Source organism: Mastigoproctus giganteus, chromosome 11 (assembly GCF_048544385.1).
Source record: "Mastigoproctus giganteus isolate SK-2022 chromosome 11, ASM4854438v1, whole genome shotgun sequence".
Lineage (NCBI taxonomy): Eukaryota > Metazoa > Arthropoda > Arachnida > Uropygi > Thelyphonidae > Mastigoproctus > Mastigoproctus giganteus.
Genome location: NC_143585.1, coordinates 55,769,974 through 55,793,982, shown reverse-complemented (window position 1 = coordinate 55,793,982; position 24,009 = coordinate 55,769,974). Strand labels below are relative to the sequence as shown.

Here is a 24,009-nt window from a genome sequence, read left to right as displayed (position 1 = left end):
CTCTTTTCTGATTCTGGAAAAGTTCCTTTCTGTTTACACACGTGCCATGCCACATTGAAAATTGGGTATTTTACTGGCCTCTCTCTAATTCAGTTTCATAATAAAATTAATAATCAGATATGCTATAGGGACTGTTTTTTAAACTTATTAAAATTTCTTCATTATAGGAGACTGATCGAGCAAGAAGATTTGACTACCTTCTACAGCAAACAGAAATCTTTTCACATTTTATGACCAGTGGAACAAGTGGAAAAGGAGGTGGATCTCCTACAAAATTGAAACCTGGTCGTCCAAAACTGAAGAAAAATGACGAGAAAGCAAAACTCTCTGCTGTTGGAGAGTGAGTGCTTTCATTTTTTTTCCCCTTTTATATATTAAAGCATTATAGCTTAACAAAATTCTCATTTTTGCAATGTTTTCTATATTGTCTTAAAGAAGATTAAAGAGTATTTAAGTAAATAATTCATCGGAGAAATAATTTAAATTCACTATTTTCACATGTAAAATATAGTTTATTTGGTTGAGTGGGATGAAATTAATATCACAGTCTAAAAGGGACACTTTCATAACCCCCATTAAATTACTTGAAGAAAACACTTCATTGTATTAATTATTTATAGTATGCATTTAATGAATTAATTTTGGAATTTTACATGTGTTAAAATTACACTAGAACTGGATGTTGCATTAGTAGTTGAATAATATTTACATGTTGAATGACTGTAAAATTATTTACTATCAGGATATCACTTAATTAAATTGCTTGGAATAATGCAGGACCTAAATACACTGGAAAAAAAAAAACTGAACATAAGAGAGTCCAGCTGAAGAGGCTATTGTGCTGCAGATGTTTTAGTTGAAGACTTCTGGTTTCAAGGAACATGTTCAGAGTAGTTGGTGAAGTCACCTGTGTGTTCAACTCATCTGGCAGGGTAACTCGTTTCATGCCTGGACAAAATTCCAGAAACATAAGACTTGTGTTTTTTTTCCCAAACATCACCTGATAACTAAACTGATAACTATGTTTAATATTATTGGTACTTCTATAAATGATATCACCTTAAATGATGATAATTGGTCTCTGGAAATTTTAATTTTCTTTTTCACAGACATGCTCAGGTCCTATTCTACCTATTCTTGTTGCACTGAGATTGCTTTGCATTAGAATACTTACCTAGTACTTGATGCACAGACTCCACCAGATTCTGGAGAGTGTCCAGCCTGCTGTATCTCACAGTTGCTGGGTGTTTGCTGAAACTGCATTTTGACACTATCTGTTCCACCTATTAACAGTTGGGTTGAAATCAGAAGAGTTTTTCACCCATGGGAGGTCGATCTATAGGTACTAGTGACCTTAGGTCTTTATGTCCTAGACCGTTATACTGATCCTGCTAGCCTATACTCCCTTCCTGCAGTGAGATTAGCGAGCCTTGTGTTGAGCATGCCATGTTCGTAACCACACGTCTGCATGGTGTAGATGGAAATGCGATTTATCAAACCAGGCAGACCATCTTTGTAGTCATCTGCTATCCAGTTGCAATGGATGACTCTAGAAGTTGTATTATCCACTATAGACACATTTCCTGTGCCCACAGTACATGCATTTTACCTGGCCTGTCGCAAAGACAATTCTGCCTGACTTATACCTGAACTTATAGGCTACTACTGCTACCTGATATGTACTATTGCTACCTGTATCTTTGGGCCTGGTCTTCATGCTTCAGCCCTCGGCCAAGCCGGGCCAAAGCATGAAGACCAGACCTGCTGAGCCTGTCCAGACCTCTTAACTTGGCTATTGAGTGGTGTACCTATCCATACAAACTGCCAATTTCATTAGGATTTTTTCCAACATCAGAGCTGTATCATGTGATTAATCAAATTATTTATAACCCCCCCCCCTGATGTTTGTTCTAAGAAGTCATAAATTCTACTGTCACTTTTTTTCGTGGGCTTCAAGGACCTAACGTATAAATAAAACGAATATTGACCCAAAAGCAGACCCAAATTGCATGGCAGCACTGTCTCAGATCACAACTGATATTCATCAATTTGCAGAATTTTATAGAATTATTCCACACACCATGAAGCCTCTGCCTCAACTTGTCTGATATTTCCTCACTTATAAGGTGCTGTAAGTTTTGTATATTTATGACACGTGATGATGTATCTTCAATCATCTTTTTTGTGCAATTAGAAATATTAGGTACCATCCTGAACATTGTACTGTTACTGTAAATAAATGCAGAAGTGAATCATGGAGATATATTGATGATTATGAAAGAACACACTAACCTATATTTCATTATAGTCTTTAGAAAAATAGCATTAACATTAGCAAGGGCACATGATGCAAGAAAGCAAGCTTATATAGCATCAGTCAACAAAACACACCCTTCTCATTTCACCGATCCACTCATTCCAAATGTTTGTCTAGTTCTGCCTTGAATCTGTTTAAGCTATCAACTTCTACGACAGATGGAAGTTTGTTCCAGCAATCAACCACCTGCTGGCTAAAGGCAAACTTCTGCACATCTATCCTACAACTGTCTGTCCTCAATTTGAATTTATGCCTTCTCAGGCGATTGATTATTCTGAGAAAGAGGAAGAACCCCATCAGCATTGAGCATGCGCAAACCATTCAAGGCTTCATACACCTCATTCAGGTGACCTTGCAGGTGCCTAGTCTCCAGACACTGTAATTTGCAAAACTTTAACCTTTCTTCGTAAGAGCAACCCTTTGTTCCATTCACTAATCTTGTTGCCCTTCTCTGTACTCGTTCCAGCAGCTCTACATCCTTCTTAAAATGAGGCCTCCAGACCTGTATACAGTAAGATGTATACATCAAGGTGTGGCCTGACCAATGCCTTATACAAGAGGATAATCACTTATCCCTGCTAGAAAAATTTCTGTGTATCATTGACAAGACACCATGAGCTACTCTTGCAGACCATCTGCACTGCTCAGAAAACTTCATATCTGCCTGCACAATTACCCCCAGGGCCTTTTCACTCTCTACCACTGTCAGTGTAGTACCACACAGTTGATATGTTACTCTGGGGGCTACTGCTTCCCATATGCAATATTTACATTTGTCAATGTTAAACTTCAGTTGCCACCTCTCAGCCCATCTGCTCAACTTTTCTAGATCCTGTTGCAGCAGCGTACTGTCATTAGTGTCATTAACAAACCCTGCTGACCTTTGTATTGGCAAATTGGATATTAAGCTTATTATACCATCATCAATATCATTAATAAAAACAGAAAACAACAATGGACCTAACACTGAACTCTGGGGGACTTCACTAATAACATTAGTCCGCGAAGAGCAGTGTCCATTCATTACCACTCTCTTCTCCCACTCAACCATTCGTTTATCCATAGCAGCAATTTGCCTCCAATGCCACACTGCTCCAATTTGTGCAGCAGTCTTCCATGTGCAACAGTATCAAAAGCCTTCCTTTGATATCCAAGTATATGATATCAAAATTATTTTTTGCATCCAGTTCTTTTGTGACCATATCATAGTATCCAACCAAATTAGTCAGACAAGCTCCCTGAAAACACCCAGTTTGAACTATAACTGAAATCTTGTCTAGATGATCCTGCAATGCTTCTTTAACCAGTGCCTCCATTAATTTCCCTGGAACAGAAGTTAAATTAACAGGTCTGTAAGTACTTGTGTTGCCCTTTGATCCTTCTTTCTGAATTAGGGTCACATTTGTACAACTCCAGTCTATGGGTACCTCCCCTGAGTCCAAGGAAGCTCTCATAATTGTGGCTAAGGGTTTGCTTACTTCCTTTGCTGCCTCCTTTAATATAAGTGAATAGATCCCATCCACGCCAGGTGCCTTTCTTATGTTTATCTACGAAAATTTCTTCTCCACTTTGCTCTCAGTTATTACAAAATCATCTAGCTCACTGCCAGAGTTTAATTCACCTCTGGCATTCCCCTCCCTGAATCACTCCTCATGTGTGAATGTACCTAACAAACTAAATATTCATTTAGTTTGTTAGGTACCTGAGCAGGATCATGAACAGTCAAACCATCGATATCAAGTGGACACATCTGATTTATCCCCTTCCTTCTAGAGTTTACATAAGGAAAGAACTTTTTTCTGTTTTTCTTTGCATCCTTTGCCAAGGATTTCTCGTAATCTGCCTTGGCCTGCCTAACCTCCTTTGTGACTTGGCTACAGACCAGCTTATAGGTTTTCATGTCACCTGTTAATTTGTATGTATCCCATGCATTTTTCTTTTCTGCCACATGTCTCATTAATTCATCGGATATCCATTTAGGCCTGAACCTTGAACAATATTTCTTAATTGGTATGAAAAGCGTAGTACCTTCCAAGATTAATTCTTTGAATGCTTCCCATTTATAATTTGCTGTTGGTATCCTCATCAGTTGGTCCCACTGTATAGAATTTAAATACTCTCTTAGACCTCCGTAGTCACCTTTACGAAAGCAAAAACCCTTTCCTTTACCCCTGATGGTAGTTACCTCTTTGGGTAAATCCCACCGTGATCACTGCCACCTACTGGTTCCTTTATCTGCAGATTCTTAATGCATGAAGAATAACTACTGATAATCAGATCAAGAGTATTACTCCCTCTAGTTACTTCCAGAATATGCTGCTGTAGAAAACAATCATCCAAGAAATCCACAAAAGCTTTGCTAGTGTGTGAGTGACCAACCCACAAATTCCAGTCAATATCTGGGAAATGAAAATCCATCATTATAAAACAGTCTGATTTACTGGCCCACTCTATTTCTCTGTACAGTTATTTATTATACTCATCAGAGTCATTAGGCATATAACACACTCCTACTCTCAATATTGCTTTCCCAGTGCTTGTGTCACACCAAACTGACTCGACACTGCACTGTCCAGCCATGTCGACTGGCTGTACTTTCTTGGATTTTGTGTTTCTTAACTAATAGTATAACCCCTCCTCCATTGCTGTCATGTCTATCCTTCCTGTAGATATTGTAATACCCAAATTTCAGTTCTGCATTCCTTATATCTGTGTCTGATATTCCAACAATATCTGCCTTTGATATTTTGACCAGCAGCTCAAATTCATCAAATTTATTTACCAAACTCCTAGTATTGGTGTATATGCAAGTAAACATGCACCTGTTCCTATTCTTAGCTACTCTAACACAGCCTGTGTATTTACTTGTTCCACAATGACACCTAGCAGTAGCGCCTCTAGCCAGATGGGCAGGAGCAGCAGTGCATAGCACACACTTCTTGATTAGAACGGGGTTCGACCCCATGACTACCAATTATGGAGGATACGGAAAGGTCAGGGAATGACCGCCGCATATCCCCGGAGCAATATGGCCTTAGTTGCTAATGCTCCTAAAAACCAAATAACAACAACTCTTAGCAGTCTCTGAAATCCCCTGCACTTTGTTTTCCAGGCTGCTGCTCATTCCAGTAGAAGCAGTGCAAGAATCACTTTCACCTCTGCCAGCACCTACTGTTAATCTATTAGTCTGTGGTTCCCCCAAGGTAGCAGTTTACGACCCACTTAACACTGCCTCGATAGCATCAGCAAATATCCTTGCACCCTTTCTATTTAAGTGTATAGAAACAGTAGAAACCTTGTAGAAACAGTATCTCTTGTTAATAAGCACAGCTGAGAAAAATTGTACTCCTTGAACCTTGCACAATCTCTCCAGGGCCGAATTGATCGAGAAGGCTCTCATCATATTCTCCCTCCTATCGTGTCTGGGCAGTATTTCAGACACTTTCAAATTCAACCCTAACTCACGTCTTAAGTCATTTTGAGTCAATTAACAGGTTGTGATTATATGACTGCACATGTAGCATAAGCTCGGTGCTTATGCTACATGTGCAGTCTCTAAAATGGCAAACACGAGAGCATACTACCATCACTATTGTGATCACTATTGTGATGGTAGTATGCTCTCGTGTTTGCCATTTTAGATGATCCATGTTTCATAGTGGTGCTACCTATGTAACAGTCTTTACAATCTGGTTGACATCTAATGAGATATATTATTATAATGTTGATGTCTTGTATTTGGTACTTGTAAGTCTCCTTATAATTACTAAAGGAGGCTCCCAGTTTATTATAGGAAGAAGAGACTAATGTGATGTCGGTCTCCTAAAAAACGTTAGAAAGTTATCTTGAAAACTGGTTATAGTATGGGAGAACAATTTTGGTGTCTTGTATGTAATCTTTACTAATATTATTACTACGAGGATTGTTGATGCTATTTTTTACTGCTGATAGTGTCTTGAATCAACTGTTTAGGGTACTTCCTAGCTGTGAATGTTTTTGTGAAGTAGTTGTACAATAATGAGCATTACAGCTCTGGTTCATACTAAGCTAATTTTGTTAAGTAGTGTAGTTCTGTTGTTAAATCTTGCTGTGACTGACGTTATTTTACAGTGTTGTATATTTGATTGTGCAATACAGATTTTTTGTACTATTCGTATGGTGGGGATAAAAATGTAAGAATTTTCCTGTGTGTTTTTTTCCTATATATCTTTGTTCTGAGTCTGTTATTGTTTTTATATATAGTTAAATTAAGAAAATTAATGCCATTGTTTTCCTCCAATTCTAAGGTGTATTTTAGTCTATTATGTATAGAGTGAAACTTGGTTAGTAGCTTATCGATAACTGTTTTATTGCCGACTAGTAATATGTTGTACTGTAGAAATAGTTTGATTTTACAGGGGAATGGCCGAAGTAATTGATTAGTAAAACACTTGCAAAATAGATTTCAGAAACAGGGGATGAAATGCCCAACCCCATCAATAGTCCATAAATCCGTTCATAAATTTTATCTTCAAATTGGAAGTGTCTTCCTCTAATTAAAATAGACTACGTAAATTCCAAAATACTGTTGATAACAGTCTCGATGGGGTTGGCATTTCAACACTTGCCAAATAGATTTCAGAAAGAGGGATTGTTCCCTCTCTGAGATCAAACTATTTCTACGGTACTCGGATGATATATTACTAGTCGGCAATAAAACAATAAAATCGATAAGCTGCTAACCAAGTTTAACTCTGTACGTAATAGACTAAAATGCACCTTAGAATTGGAGGAAAACAACGGCATTAATTTTCTTAATTTAACTTAATCTATATATAAAAGCGAACACAGACTCAGAACAAAGATTTACAGGCAGTTTTCGCTTTACGAGTTGCCGGGCTTGGAGTTTTTTTTTTTTTTTTTTATCAAGTATCAGCAAAATCGAAAATATGAACATTTTTTGCAATTAATGAATGTTAAACATTCATAAATATTGCATTTCAAACCACGCACGTAGCTGCACAATACAGTGTACCCTACTTTACAATATTAATCCCTTACCATCTTATCGCGAAAATATCGTAATGTGAACCCAGTAACACATTGTTTTTTGGTAATTGATTCCATGACCTTAGAAGTTCAAATTTTCGCTATATAACTCCCTATAAGGTCATTTTTTATATTGTAAATTGTATTAGTTACCAATTCAAATCATTAAATGCACTACACTTTTATCGTTATCATATGTTATTAGAACCAATTTTGAATGGCTTTGTGATATTTCGCCAAAGCACATCACACGCTTCTTGATTAGACCGGGGTTAGAGCCCGTGCCCACCAAATACGGAGGATGTGGAAAGGTCAGGGAATGACCACCGCATATCCCCGGAGCAATATGGCCTTAGTTGCTAATGCTCCTAAAAACCAAATAACAAACAATCTAAAGCACATTTCTGTGCTTTAGATTGTTTCTGTGCTTTAGATTGTTTGCTAAAAACAATTTGCACTTTCTCATTTATTGGGCTTTTCTGTTACTGCAAGCAATTATAAATGGGTAGTAAACTCGATGTTATTGCATTTGTGAAAATACTGATAGCTGGAATTGTGTGGGTTTTTATGTTATGGTGAAATGGGTTTGCCCTTTACTGAAATCTTCAAATCTTCAATCGTATAAAAAGCATAAATAAATTTTCAGAATCTTCTCTTCATTCCTTTTTTTTTTAAGCTTCGTAAACTTGTTACTCCATGTAAATCGTGTTAATTGCAATTTGTGCATTCCGTTAATAAATGCTTATGCATGCTACTAAATTTATAAAAAAAATAAAGAGAAGATTAGCTTAGAAACAAACACCTCTTGAAGCATTTCTGAAGAAGACGACTTCTTGTGCAACAAACCAACGAGTGCCGAGCCAATAATGAGTGATCGACACGTGTGCATTTAGTTGATGATGAAGAATAAACATTCTTTAACACTTCTAAGTCATAAATAATTTCTCTGTTATTATAAGTTGCTCAATTTTACAGGCTACTTTTAATTTCTTTGGATAAATCAATCATTGTTTAAACATAAACTAATTTAATTCTTGATAACATAACCCCTATTTTTAACATTGTCTATGGGAAATAAATTCCTGCTTTACGAGCACACACTAGGAATGAATTAACTTGTAAAGTCGAGAACTACCGGTATATGAAAAAAACACAGGGAAATTCTTACATTTTTTATTCCCACTATCCATATAGTACAAAAAAAAATCACTATTGCACAATCAGATACACAACCCCTTAAAATACAGCCAGTCACAGCAAGATTTAACAACAGAACTACACTACTTAACAAAAACATTCACAGCTAAGAAGTATCCTAAACAGTTGATTCGAGACACTATATCAGCAGTAAAAAATAGCATCAACAATCCAAGTAGTAATAATATTAGTAAAGATTACATACAAGACAAAATTTCTTCTCCCATACCATAGCCAGTTTTCAAGACAACTTCGTAATGTTTTTGCAGTGATCGACATCACATTAGTCTTTTCTTTCTATAATAAACTGAGAGCCTCTTTTAGTAATTATAAGGAGACTTACAAGTACCAAATACAAGACATCAACAGTATAATATATCTCATCTGACCCTACATTTTTAGTTATTCATTTATGTTAGATTTATAGACGACAAGCGGTGCACTTCTTTCTTCCTCTGGGCATAGTTTTAGTTAATAATATAGTTAAATTTTTACCTTTACCCCTTCTTTTGAACTTCAATAAGAAAACACGGATTAAGAGATGAGAGTTGAACAATTTAGCCTTTGCTATAAATTATGAAAAAATGGGCAGCACTTTAATTTTAACTATAAAATTTTTTAACTGATTATTATTAAACCAGTTAAAGAACACGAGTTCCTAGATCACGAGGCACGAACCTGCTCATTCTCTCACTTGGTTCAGATGCTCTCTTTTTTTCTAATGGGAAAGAAAAGTTAAATTTTAAATCCGTGATTCTGTTAGTAGAGCAGGATTTAGTAAATTCAGATCTAAAAAATACAGATTTTGTTAGTAGAACAGGATCTTGTAAAATATCAAGATAAGAAGTTGGTCCTGTAAATATGGGTTTTGAAAAGATATTAGTATTAGTAGAGGCATATGATGCAAGAAAGCAAGCTTATATAGCATCAGCCAAATAAAATAAAATAAAACCCCTTCCCATTTCACCCATCCATTCACTCTAAATATGTGAAGTAAGATCTCAATTAATACATTTTTGTTTGATGTAAATAGTCAAGTGGACTGTTTACAACAGCAAGAGTCCTTTTATGCTGTAGTGACCAAGAAGACTGTTAAAGCACTTATAAAGTAGTTATAGTGAAGGTTGCTAATGACAAATTTAAAAATAGGGAACAAATGAGACTGTTAAGTCATGCTGATTTTGAGTGATATCAAATTGAGTAATGTTAAGAGTATTAGAGATGATGAAGAATAAACATTCTTTAACATTTGTAAGTTATAAATAATTTCTCTGTTATTATAGTTAAATTTTTACCTTTACTCCTTTTGAAAAATTGTTGGGGTATTGAGGTGAAGAATGAGGAAGACATTGCTGCTAAGTTCAGAGGTTATTCAAAAACTAGGTCTGAATTTTTTTTAGTACCAAGAAGACTGAGTACGGTTTATGATGTCGACAAGGACAATGCATAAAAAAGAATTTCTTAATGAGATTTATACTATAACTTAGAGGTCTTAAATAAATAATGTGAAGAATGTTTTGAATGGATTGAACAAACTCAATGCTGATGGGATTCTTCTTGCTCAGACTACACATGAGAGGGTGCAAATTTAATTTGAGGAAGGATGGTTGCAGAATAGATATGCACAAGTTTGCCTTTAGCCAGTGGGTGGTTGATTGCTGGAACACATCTCCATCTGTTGTGGAAGTTGATAGCTGAAATAAATTCAAGGAAGAACTAGACAAACTATTGGAGGAAATGAATAGGTGAAATGGAAAGTGCATGTTTTTTTTTTTTTTGGCTAATGCTGTATGTAAGCTTGCTTCCTTGCATCATTTGCCACTACTAATGCTAATGGGAGAGTTGTAACTGGCTGTCCTTTGACATTATTTTAAAGAAGTTTTACCGGTTTTGTTCTGGTAGCGATGATGAGGACCAGCTAGCAACAAATGGGCTGTGCCCTGTGGGGAATTAACGGACTTTGTACCGCTAGCGATAATGAGGACCAGCTAGCAACAAGTGGGCTGTGCCCTGTTGGGGATTAATTTATTAAATTAATTAAAAACTGCTCTTCATGGACTAATATTATTAGTGGAGTCTCCCAGGGTTCGGTGTTGGGCCCACTGTTGTTTTCTGTATTTATCAATGATATTGATGAAGGTATATCAGGGTTAATGTCTAAGTTTGCACACGATACGAAGGTTGACAAGGTTGAAAACGACAGTAATGATAGTACTACAGCAACAGGATCTGGAAAAGTTGAGCAGATGGGCTGAGAGGTGGCAACTGAAGTTTAACATTGACAAATGTCAAGTACTACATATGGGTAGCAGTAACCCCAGAGTAATGTATCAACTGGGCGATACTACACTCAGGGTAGTGGAGAATGAAAAGGACCTGGGGGGGGGGGATTTGTGCAGTCAGATATGAAGTTTTCTGAGCTGTGCAAAAAGGCTGCAAGAGGAGCTCATGGTGTCTTGTCAGTGATATACAGGAATTTTGCTAGCAGGGATAAGGGGGGCAGTTGTCTCCTTGTATAAGGCAATGGTCAGGCCACACCTTGAGTACTATATACAGGACTGGAGGCCTCATTTTGGGAAAGATGTAGAGCTGCTGGAATGAGCACAGAGAAGGGCAACGATATTGGTGAGCGGAACAAAAGGTTGGTGTTACCAGGAAAGTCCTGCAAGTTGCAGCTTCTGGAGACTAGACACCTGCAAGGTGATCTTATTGAAGTGTATAATTTCTTGAATGGATTGAGCAAGCTCAGTGCTAATGGGATTCTTCCTCTTGCACAGATTACTCACCTGAGTGGACATAAATTCAAATTGAGGAAAGATAATTGTAGAATAGATGTGTGGAAATTTGCCTTTAGCCAAGCAGGTGGTTGATAGTTGGAACAAACTTCTATCTATGGTAGTGGAGGGCAGCAACTTAAATAAGTTCAAGGCAGAACTAGACAAACATTTGGAGCGAATGGGTGGGTGAATTGGGAATGTTTTTTTTTTTTTTTTTTTTGACTGATGCTATACAGGGTATCTCAAAAATACACGGCATAACTTCAGGAATGAGTTCCTCTTATGTAGACAATAAAAATATTTTATGTCAACATAGTTCCGGAAATGCTTGGTTTCCGAGTTTTGACAATCTGTCTATGACACTTAACTGTTCACATCACCTTATAGTAATTGTTCAAAATGTTCACCTTCTACCTGAATACAGGCCTCACATTGATGTCTTATGGACTCGTGAAGACGATGCCAAATTCCCGGCATGTTTCGTATTGTCTCACAACCTGCCACAATTCGATTGCGGAGATTTTCCACATCAGCTACCGGAGTCGAATACACCAATGACTTTAAATGGCCCCACAAGAATCTGTGAATATCACTAAGGCAGGAAAGTGAGGAGTTGTACCACACTGCTGCAAGAACCACTGGCAGAACATTACTCGCTCAGGGTAATCTGCTGGTGACAAGGCCTGTACCCATTGCAGATGGTAAGGATACAGTTGGCGTTCTCGCAACACTCTCCAAATAGTCGAACTTTGAACAGTCAGTTGCATTGCTATTTTGCGTGTGCTGATTCCAGGAGTGGCACGCACAACATCCAAAATCTTCTCCTCTACTTCAGGAGTTGTAGATCTTGGTTGTCCTCTGTCGGCAGCACGAGGTGTAAAGCTCCCATGTTCATAAAGGCGGCGATGGATAGCATCAAACGTTTCAGTCTGGACATCTTCGTTCTGGGAACCTTTCGTGGTACAAACGACAAGCCTCCAGAGCATTGCAGTCCACCAAACCGTACATAAAGTGCATATCCACTTGCTCCTGATTGAATACGTGGTCGGAATGGAAAACCACCAGATTCTGTCAGTACCTTGTAATGAAGGAAATCACTTGCGGGAGATAAGACATTCTGGTTAATAACTCACGAACCAAGCATTTCCGGAACTATGTTGATATAAAATATTTTTATTGTCTACATATGAGGAACTCATTCCTGAAGTTATGCCGTGTATTTTTGAGACACACTCTGTATAAGCTTGCTTTCTTGCATTATATGCCTCTGCTAATGCTAAGTTGATATATTAAATCGTGATCTATCTGGTCTGCACATAAAATTAATCAAATCTGTACTACTAATATGGTTCACAGAATATGATTCAGTGCTTACAGTGTTTCATAGTTGGTCATATTGCAATATTTTGTAATACAGAGGAGTCTGTGGTGATTGCAGTAGGAATTGTACATACACGTGTATTAGCTGCAAAAATAGTGATAGATATATGTTTCCCAGATAGTATGAGTCAAAGTACTGCCTGTCCATATCTCAGAATTTCATTTCTTGTTTGTTGCCGCAGTAGCTAATATTGGCAAGGTGTTCTGAGGGTAGCTCCATTTCAAATTAGTGTGAAGCTAATGTGGTTTTCTGCTCTGACACCCCTTCAAGGAGCATGTCAGGTAATAAACTGCATGAGAATAGTCAGTCAATTGTCAGTCATTTACAGTAATGTATGGAGTGTCGCCAATAAAATGAGAGAGTTTGAACTAATGTTAGGCTAGGACAACTGATGCTGACCTAATAGGGCTGATGGAAACGTGGTGCCACCTGGAAATAGGGGATGGCAAGTTTTGCAGTCTGCATACATTGCATTTAGGAAGAATAGTAGGGAAGATCAAAGAGGTAGTGGGGTTATGCTTATCAAAAGCATCCTGGGCATGACAAAAGCATTTCCAGATTCAGAAGTTACGCATGCTAGATAGAATCTCTGTGATATGAGATAGTTGAAAGCAAAGGTATAATGAGATTGGGAATAATCTACGAATCAGAAGATTGTGAGGATTATAAGGTCCTCCATTTGCAAATGGAATGAGCTAGTAAGTATGAGTGTCTTATTAATGGAGATTTCAGTTTTTCTTTGACTGATTGGAGAATGTGGGAGAGAATGGGAAACAATTTTTAAATCAACTGGGTGACTTATTTGCAGTGGTGTGCTGGTAAATTGTTAACAGCTGGTGCACTAAAAAAAAAAAAAAAAAAACTGCACCATGAATATGTGTGTATATATTTATTGTAAGTTTTGCTGATTTACAACAATTTGGAATGCAAAAATTTCAAACAATAATAAAATATTAATTTTTTTATTGTAATTTTCCATATAGCCAGTTGATTCTCACAAAATGTTTTTGTTGACTTTTGCTGAGCTCTTGTATCCGTAGCCAATGTGTGGTTGTGGTTTCTCCCTTCGTGAAAATTACTCCCCACCCAAAAGTATAAACGAATTCGCATTATCAGCAAACATCCGCTTAATTTTGTCCTGGTTGCTTCTTCATCGGTTGCCGTAGCTGAGTGGTCAGGCTTGAGAGTATATAAGTACACACACTTTGAGTGACTTTGGTTCAGCCCTTTGATTGCTAAATACTGTGCTGTTTCTTGTTTTCTTTGTATCTTGTGAACTCCTCTGACTATGTGGTTGTCCCACAGTATAAACAGGAAATTTATTTTTAATGACTTTATCAGGTTCGTGACAATTCTAGAAATGCAAAATCTTTGACATACATTGAGCATGGGAATGTCTTACCTTAAGAAGAAGCGGCTCAGGCAAAATTAAGCAGATGTATGTTTGTTGGAAATAATATTTCTATAAAATTTCTAGTGGAGATAATCCCTACACAGGCTGCCGTGTAGGGAAGGGGTGGGGGAAAGGAACCACAAAGGGTCCTGAAATAATCACTCCCCAGCTTTTTTTTCATGTCACCACATACAAGCTTATCACCCAAATGTCATTGTGGATAGAAATGTGTTCTGCTCTATAGTTTATAGCCATTGCCGGTTTAACAACCAGCTCGCAAAATTCTTGAAAATTTAACAGTTTGCTCACATGAGCCGGCCAGCACACCACTGGTTATTTGTAACAGCATGTAACAGGGAAAGTACTGAGACAAGACTATTTTAGACATGATTATCAGCCATGAACCAGATGACACTGTAGGGTTATGCTGTATAAGCTTGCTTTCTTGTATCATTTGCACTACTAATGCTAATGTGTTTTAGTGTTAATACTCATAAAACATTAGTAAATAAATACTTTATTTACTGAGTGAAGTGTATTTATGTTAAAAAAAAACTGGGAAAAAAAATGGTAAAATTATTTTGGCTATAATGTACATTCTCTTATAATGCAGGTATTAAAGTTGTTTTCTTACACCTGCATTATATTGAAGTTGCACTGTATTCCTTTTAAGTTAGGCCCTGGGTGCCAAACTTTCTGTGACCAAGCGATTTGTGTGTGTTTCAAAAAGTACACAAATCCAAAGAGCCTTTGAATAGATTATATTTTGTTCCAACTACCGTTCTCTTTATTTATAAATTACTGTAGCATTTTTGCACTACAAGAAGTAGGCAAAGGCCCAGAAAGGAAGGCCACCTTTCTGTTTCTATTTCTAACAGTACTAACCAAATAACTCAGCCGCTTGGTCACCTAGTGGCACTGCTCATGCCTCCCCGTGGCGGGTTGGAAACCTGAGTGGTAAAGCAAACCCCCAGGGCCAAAAGGAGCAAAACATGGAATGCGACCCCCCTTGATTAAGTCTGCAAATACGAATCATATGGATTTGCATCAACCTGATATTGACTCTACCAATCCAAAGAGACTGAGGACGATGCTCCTTGAACTGAACACCAAGTTTTCTGATTCTGCATTCACTGACAAACCAGCCCTTAGGCAATCTATCGCCATTTCTCATTCAAAAATGTGCTGGTTCCCCAAAAATGGTGAGTCGACTAAAATCTGGCGACCTGCTGTAGAGACCACCAGCTCTAAACACCGAGTCTTCTCATTCAGACTCAACTCATTTGGTGGAATTCTAGTCAAGGTGTCCCCACATGCCACACTTAATACATCCAAAGGCATAATTTCAGAAAGGGACCTAATCAATATCTCAGAGGAAGAAATTGTTCAGGAACTGCAGGACAGAAAGTCACACAGGCCAAAAGAATTATGATGAAAAAAGATGGCAAGCTAATTCCGACTCGGAGCATCATACTAACATTCAGCTCACCCCAACCTACCTTCATCAGTGAAAGCAGGGTATTTGCATTGTTGCATTTGCCCATATATTTCAAACCAAATAAGATGTTATAAGTGTCAGAAATTTGGACACTCACAAACAGTCTGTCCAAACTGTGGATCGAAAGAGCATACCCAAACTGACTGTAATGCCCAGTCTTCGCTTTGTCCCAATTGTAAAGGCAACCACCCAGCCTTCTCTAAAAATTGTGAACAGTGGAAATACGAGATAAAAAATCCAGAAATACAAATTATAAAAGAAAGGCTCATTCCCAGAAGCACGAAAGCAATTGCAACTACAGATGCCTAGATGTACATTATTATTATTATTAGCCATATGGTGCAAGGAAGCTTGAGGCTTATGGTGCACCAGCCAAAAAAAAAAAAAAATTTCTGAATTACCCAGAGAGAGAGAGAGAGGTAGAAGGGAATCACCAAGAAAGAGAAGAATGATGATATCTGATGGTGAGTATGGGCTTGGCACACCCAGGACCCTGGGTGTGTCAAGCCCATACTCACCAGATGTGAGCCCCTGTGGTTGTGCCAAGCCTCTAAAAAATTTCATTCAGTATCAGTCCAAACTGATACATCAATTCTAAAAAATTTCATTCAGTATCAGTCCAAACTGATACATCAATTCCACCAAACATCTCCATTTCTGAATGGGCTCGATCCTTGATCTCTTCTGTACCACAATCATCAAAGCAACATATTTCAAGCAGGGCTAACAACATTCCAGTCACCATACCATCTGCTGTCCATGCAGTCCCTGTAAGACCCGTTCAAACAGAGAAGCCAGATCCCGTTAGCGAACAGCCAGTTGACTCCATTCTGGAGATCCATCCAGAGGATGAAATAGACACGAGAACAATTTTCTGAAAAACAGATAAAATTAAAAGTGACCGTGTCAAACAGACTTTTAAAAAACAGACAGACTCAGCTCCTTCATCTAAATCTAAACAATGAACAACGTAGTCCAATGGAATTGCAGAGGCTTTCGTAGCAATATTGATGCTATCTAGGAAATAATTAAACATTATAATCCAGTTGGCATCTATTTAAAGGAGACATATTTAACTCCTAAGGTATCTCTCTCGATCAGAAATTATACTTCTTTTCAGAGAAGATAGACTGGTTACAAATAAAGCTCACAGTGGGGTTGCTATTCTCATAGATTCATGAGTCCCTTGCCTTTAAGAGATTCATGAGTCCTTTGCATTCCTTTGCAAACCTCTATTGAAGCTGTTGCTATACGAATAGCAATTGGAGTCACTATAACACTTTCTATCTATCTGCTGCCCAGTCAGCCTTGCACTATTCATGAACTTGAAGATTTAATTCTGCAGTTGCCAACCCCTTTCTGTTTATTGGGCGACTTCAGTGGACACCATCCATTTCTATAATATTTCTATAAAATTGCTAGTGGAGATAATCCCTACACAGGCTGCTGTGTAGGGAAGGGGTGGGGGAAAGGAACCACAAAGAAGAGAGAGAGAGAAAGTTGTCCCCATCCATCTGCATTGGGAGAGCCCAATGCAGATGGACGGGGACAACTTATTGAAATGCTCATTGACAGGCAGAATTTAACCATCCTAAATACTGGTTCAACGACTTACATCCATCTCCCAACAGGAACAGTTGCCTCAGTAGATCTATCTATCTGCTCTTCGATCCTCTTTCCTTGTATTGATAGGACAGCTCTTGATGATCCACTCAACAGTGACCACTATCCACTAATCTGTAAAATTTTAACTTCACACTCTGATTTCAGTAAACTGCATGAAATGGAAATTTTCCAAGGCTGATTGGGCAAAGTATACTTATGTATCCTTTGATAATCAGATCATTGAATCTCATCCAATTGGCATAGTCACCAACCATATCACTAAACAAATTCTAGCAGCTGCATCTATTGCCATCCCACAGTCACAGTCAGCTCCCATAGATCCATAAATTATTGGTGGAATGAGGATTGTAAGAGTGACAAAAAAGAAAAAAACTCGGAGCCAAGGCTTGCCATATCAGGAAGAAAGCAAAAAGACTCCTGGGTCCGATTTGCAAATTCAGTTAATAAAAATTCTAGAATAATAAAACAACTAAATGGCAAATTTCCTCCACTATCCTCCCAACTTTTCAACTGGAGTGGGCAGGAGCTGTATACTCCTGCAGAAATTGCAAATGCTTTATATTGCAATAGGCTCTGTACTCTCACAATTGTCTGCATCGACTGCATACGACCTCAGAAGATTAAAGCTTCAGCTGAAAAATCTCGATTGAACTTCAAAACTAAATCGTGTCGTGTCTATCATACAATCGGCCTCTTATTATAATTGAACTTCAAGAAGCTATATATACCTCAAAGAACAGTGCTGCTGGTCCAGACGGAGTGTATTATATAATGCTTAAACACTTAGATAACAAAAAAAAAAAAAGCATTATCCTTGTTGCTGACTTTCTAAAATCATATTTTCACTGACATTCATTCCCCATATGCTGGCATCACTCCTATGTACTGGCAATTTCCAAACCAGGGAAAGATCACTCTATCCCTCACAACTATAGACCTATTTCTCTTACCAGCTGCTTGAGTAAAACCCTGGAAAAAATGATACACCGCTGACTGACCTGGTATCTTGACCCCAAATATCCAATCTCTGATAGCCAATTTGGTTTCAGGAAAAATCAATCATCCCTGGATCTCATGGTCAAAGCTGAAACGAACATCAGGAATGCATTTATCCGAAACAAGCATCTTGTTATGGTATGCCTTGACATAGAGAAGGCCTTTGACACGACATTTTGGCATCTTGAAAGATTTTCATTCCCTTGACCTGAGAGGCCACTTACCATATTTCATACAAAACTTCCTTCAGCATAGAACTTTTCAAGTCCGCTATCGGCAAGTCCTCTCGCAAATCTATATACAAGAGGAAGGAGTCCCATAAGGCTCAGTTCTGAGTTCTACCTTATTTGCAATAAGAATAAATAACAACCAAATGCATACCCAACCCTGTAAACTCATATCTCTATGCTGATGACCTGTTTCCTGTAGTTCACAGAATATGAACTTCATCGAAAGGCAACTGCAAATCTCGCTTAACAATATTGAGCTGTGGATGACGCAGAATGGATACCGACTATCTTATCAGAAATCTAGTGTCATTCATTTTTGTAACAAATGGAAGATGCATCCTGACCCAGAGCTTCACTTAACAGATCATCCTATATCAGTCATGAAAAGTATTCGCCTCCTCGGCCTGATTTTTGATAGTAAGCTTAATTTCTTAGAACTTGTCAAATATCTGCGGGCTACTTACTAGAAAAAAATGAATATACTCAGAGTTCTTTCTTTGACAACATGGGGTGCTATATCCTGCTTCAATTGTATAGAACTCTAATTAGGTCTCATCTTGATTATGGTGCCCCAGTCAATGACTCTGCCAGGGAGAGCGTGCTAACATGCCTTGCACCTATTCAACATTCTGCCCTCAGGATTGCTACAGGAGCATATAGAACATTGCCAGTACAAAGCCTTTATATTGAAGCCCATGAAGTTCCACTCTGTCCCAGAAGAAAGGTGTTACTTCTGAATTATGCAGCTAAAATTCGAAGCATGCCTACCCATCCAGTTTGGCGTATACTTAGTGATCCACAGTTTAAAATGTTCAATAGAAATAAACCCAGTGCAGTTCAGCCTACTGGTGTCAGATTACAGGCACTATCAGAAACTTGGAATGTATACCTCGAAAAAGTCTTCCAAGATCCAACCTGTTCAGTTGCCCCATGGTCCTATATTAAACCATCCTGCGACAATTACTTCCTAAACTGGGGAAAACACTTTGCAAATATCAATATACAACAACTCCATACTGCTCACACAGAGAATTATCCTCTTTTTACAAAAATATATACTGATGGATCAAAGTCTGATAGTGGAGTAGGTGCTGCAGCAGTTTTCCCTTTTAACACCTCTGTATCGCTTCTCACAAAATGTTGCAGTTATACAGCTGAGTTGTTCGCCGTCAAGCTTGCCCTAGAAAATATTCTCCATTTGTCCATCAAAAAGAGTATAATATGTACGGACACACGGAGTACACTTATAGCCTTACAAAACACCTCCTCACCAAAGAATCCCTTAATAAAAACGATAAGATGTATGTTGATACATACTCAGGAGCTCTAGCTGGTAGTCATCTTTTGCTGGATCCCAGGCCACACTAGGATATCTGAAAATGAATGTGCAAACTATGCCGCCAAACATCCTTCTAATTCAGATTCATCATGTTCTCTCGTTCTATATGCTGACTACAAATCTAATATACAAAGAATATGTAAGGAACAATGGACACTTATATGGCAAACTAAAACAGATAATAAGCCCTTTCAAATAAAACCAGATCCACTGTTATGGGTCTTTAGCTTCTGGGAAAACAAAGGAAGAAGTAATCCTAGCCAGAGCAAGAATTGGTCACATTACCCACCTATTTCTCCTCACAGGCAATGATTCTCCTCATTGTACATACACACTGCAATTCTCAACTCACAATGAAGCACATTCTTGTTGAATGCACCTTATACTCACATGCCCGGCAACTCTATTCAGTTTTCTTCCTAATCTTAAAGAATCTTTGAAGCTCTGTCTTATCATAGGTAATGATGCCAACTCCACATAATTTTTCTCATTTATCAAACGGATAAATTTATATGATCGTTTCTGACTGTTAGCAAAACAGTCATCATGAGTATCTTCCACATCACTGATAGGCGCAATATGGCCTGAGCAGCCCTTGTCCCAAAAATAACAATAACTTTTATGTTAATAGGATTGATTTATTTTTGTTAATAGGCTGTTGGGACGTGTCTGGTACATCATACTGATTGTACTTTTAATTTGTTTTTCAGTCATCGGCATCGTATGACAGAACAAGAGGAAGATGAGGAGTTGTTGTCAGAAAGTCGCAAAACTATAACTTTTACTCGATTTGAGCAGTCACCTTCATGTAAGTATCTATATTCATATTAAAATATTTGTTCAGCAAAGATAGCAGAATACCTTTTTTTTTTTTTTTTTTTCACAGAAAAATGAATTTGAAGTAGAAATTATTTTTGAAATTATATGAATCTGAATTTCGTACCACTCAGCTGCAGTTGTTACCCTCTTTAATACCTAAATGAGATCTCTGAAATGTATTTTAACAAGTACATGTTGTAATCCTCTGCAACAAGTAATGTTATCACAAATTAGCATTTGCCTGTTATGATAAGATATATTTTCTGATTAAAAAAAGGGAAAAGAAACAGCTTGTGATGGAGGTTGGATATTTTTATTTTATTTTATATTTTCTCAGGATATTTGCTTTGATCACATAAGGGACTATAGTTTTTCAGTATCATTGTGATTTTTTTTTTTTTTTTAAGGCCTTCCATTGAAATCCTCCGAAAATAGTTGACGGGACCTGCCAGAGTACTTAAATAATCTACTGGGTGCCTGACCTGCCTCCTTGTGGCAAAGTGTGGGCAGCGGTGGATCCTAATAGGGGCCCAACGGCTAAATGGTCAGAGAAACAACATAACATAACACTACACAACAAACCACTCCCCACACATTTTTAAATCTCTGGCCTCCACAGAGTTCTGTGTCACTTACAAAGAATACAACGCGGAGATGGGGGAAACTCCCAGTGCCGTCAGACAACTAACACACTTTACACTAGTATTATTGTGATTCTCTGAATGTATAGTGGCTGTTCAACTACAGCAGAACCGTACTAATTCAGACTTCACTAACTCAGACTGTTTCATAATTTGGATTGCCTTTTTTTTATGGATTTATTTTATTTATGTAGAGTAGAGATTTTTCCCAAATGAGAATATAACAAAGCCATTGTGAACTTTTTTTCAGAATTGTTCCGCAGTCATTCTGTAAAAGCAGTAAAACCACTGTAAAATAAAAAATTAAATACAACTGAAAATTAGATATTCTTATTATTTAGAATAATACACCTGCACTTCCTCTGTAAAATATTATTAATGTTAATGGTTATTAGGTCCATTTCCGTTCGCTATATGAAAATTTTCTTCGTTGAACGGGAACTATTTTAAATGTTATTTCCAAGGGGAATTCAAAATAATTCACAATAAAAGGACTTCGTTAAACAGAGATCCGACTGAGTAATTTAGAATTATAAAAATGGTTATACAGTTTTATATAAAAATATCTTAACAATAGACAGTGAAAAATGCAAATGTAGTTAAATAATTTTAAGCTTATTTGAATAGTTGGTAAACACGTGAAAAAAATTTATGGAATTACAAATTTCGAAGTGCACTGCATCCAAATGTCACACATCACTGTTAATAAAGGTGCCGGTATGCCGTACTGTTCTGTACTGTCCCGAAAAAAGCACTGTCTATACTTATTAAACCCAAAAAAAAAAAAAAAAGTGCAACAAGTAGATTCCTTTTTGTTGGAGTCCAGCTCATCAGGTTCACTGGAAATGAGCATGAAATCAAACAGCAAAACATCTAACTGAACATGATACCAACTCAAATAAAAGTTTCATCTGTTGATTTCTGAACAGCATGTTGAGCTTAATGATGCAAATATGGCAGATCCAAACTAATAACAGGCTCATGTCGATAAAACAGAAATCATGTTTCTGTATCTTTAGTATCCTGCTAAATAGAAAAGATTAAGTTATTCTTGCCATGACTTGCAGTTGCCATATTTACCTAATTCACATCTTCTGACTGGGACAGACTCATTAAGTGTGACACACCACTCACAGTAAAATTACTTTCTTGTAGACTGTTCCTACCTGCAAAGAAATAAATGTACAACATTCAAGTTCCTGCTATATCTACAGAATCATTCGAACTTCAACATATAATAGGGAAAGATGTAAACTTAACGGAATTCTTTACGTTTCTGAAACAGTTTGAACTCTATGCCTGTTTCTAATTGAAAATTTTAAATGTATATGTCTTTAATAAGTTGAAAGCAACTTAGATATATTGCAACAGAAAATCTTTATTCACAATATGGTATTGATATTCACAATGTCAACCCAGTGTTCTGCAGGTGCTCTCCTAGTGTTCCACAAGAGTTTCTACCAAAATTTAACACACTTAGCTAGATTTTGATATTTTTAATGAACTTTGAAATAAAAGGAAAGTAGATCTTACTGTGTGTATTTGTACTAAAGACAAATCCTCATGATGTAAGTAATTTGAATTATTTTGTTTCTAATCAGGAAGATGAAAGTTTTTTTTTTTTTTTTTTTATACTGGAAAGGAATGAATAAAATAAAGATTATACAGTGGTGGTCGGCCAATTTCTTAGCTATTCCAAAGTGTTCTCTTACTTAGAAGGGGTCGAAAAAACACTGATATTAAACTTGCTGCTCAAAAAAAAAAGCTCCTGCCCTTCCTTTAACTTTTACTCAGTTACTGACTTTCGTTTAGAAGTCACCAAGGATTGGTGTATTTGGTGCTTGTAAACTGCAAGTAAACTCTTGACATAACATGGAAAATGTGGACAATTAACAAATATTTGTCACAAACACTGGTCATCTGAAGCCAATGTAAAACATAAGTTATTACAGATTAATTCATGGTCATAATGATTGCATCTCCAAATGAATAAATGACTGAAATGAATTAATTTCATCCAGTAAAAGTTTACTAAAATAATAAAAGCAATTTGAGTAGTTTTCATCGATTTAATTTTAAGGATTGAAGAAAAAACAGTTGACCGTTATAGCATTAAAGGATATTACTTGAGCTTGGTCAGCGCCATGAGCATAGAAGATCAAGTTAGGATTTGGTGTTGGAAATGAGACAGTAATTGTTATGAACAAAATAGGGGAAAGGATAGGATACTACCTATCCTATAGGATAAGAAAGGCACCTGGGGTGGATAGGATCTATCCAGTTATATTAAACGAGGCGGCAAAGGAAGTAAGCAAACCCTTAGTTCATAATTATGAGAGAATCCTTGGACTCAGGGGAGGACCCCACGGACTGGAGATGTGCAGATGTATCCCCAGTTCACAAATGGGGGATCGAAGGGTGATACGAGTATTATGGACCAGTTAGTTTAACTTCTGTTCCAGGTAAAATAATGAAGTCACTGGTTAAAGATGCATTGCAGGATCATCTAGACAAGGCTGCAGCAATAATTCAGACACAGCATGGGTTTGTTAAGGGAAAGTCTTCTCTGACAAATTTGATTGGTTATTATGATGTGATTACAAAGGAACTGGGTGCAAAAAAATCAGGAAAGCTTTTGACACTGTTGCACATGAAAGACTACTGTACAAATTGGAGCAGAATGGTATTAAGAGTAAGTTGCTACAATGGATAAAAGAATGGTTGAGCGGGAGAAGACACAGGGTGGTAATCAATGGGCGCTGCTCTT

The 24,009-nt window shown here is 37.3% G+C and overlaps 1 protein-coding gene across 1 annotated transcript in view; it reads left to right on the top strand.

Annotated features, from left to right (window-relative positions):
- Iswi (nucleosome-remodeling ATPase imitation SWI) overlaps positions 1 to 24,009 on the top strand; it is a 473,510-nt gene that overhangs the window by 72,344 nt on the left and 377,157 nt on the right. The window contains exons 3-4 of the mRNA XM_090385082.1: positions 168 to 340; positions 20,493 to 20,590. Of these exons, the coding sequence (XP_090241208.1) occupies positions 168 to 340; positions 20,493 to 20,590 (271 nt within the window). The remainder of the gene's footprint in view (positions 1 to 167; positions 341 to 20,492; positions 20,591 to 24,009) is intronic.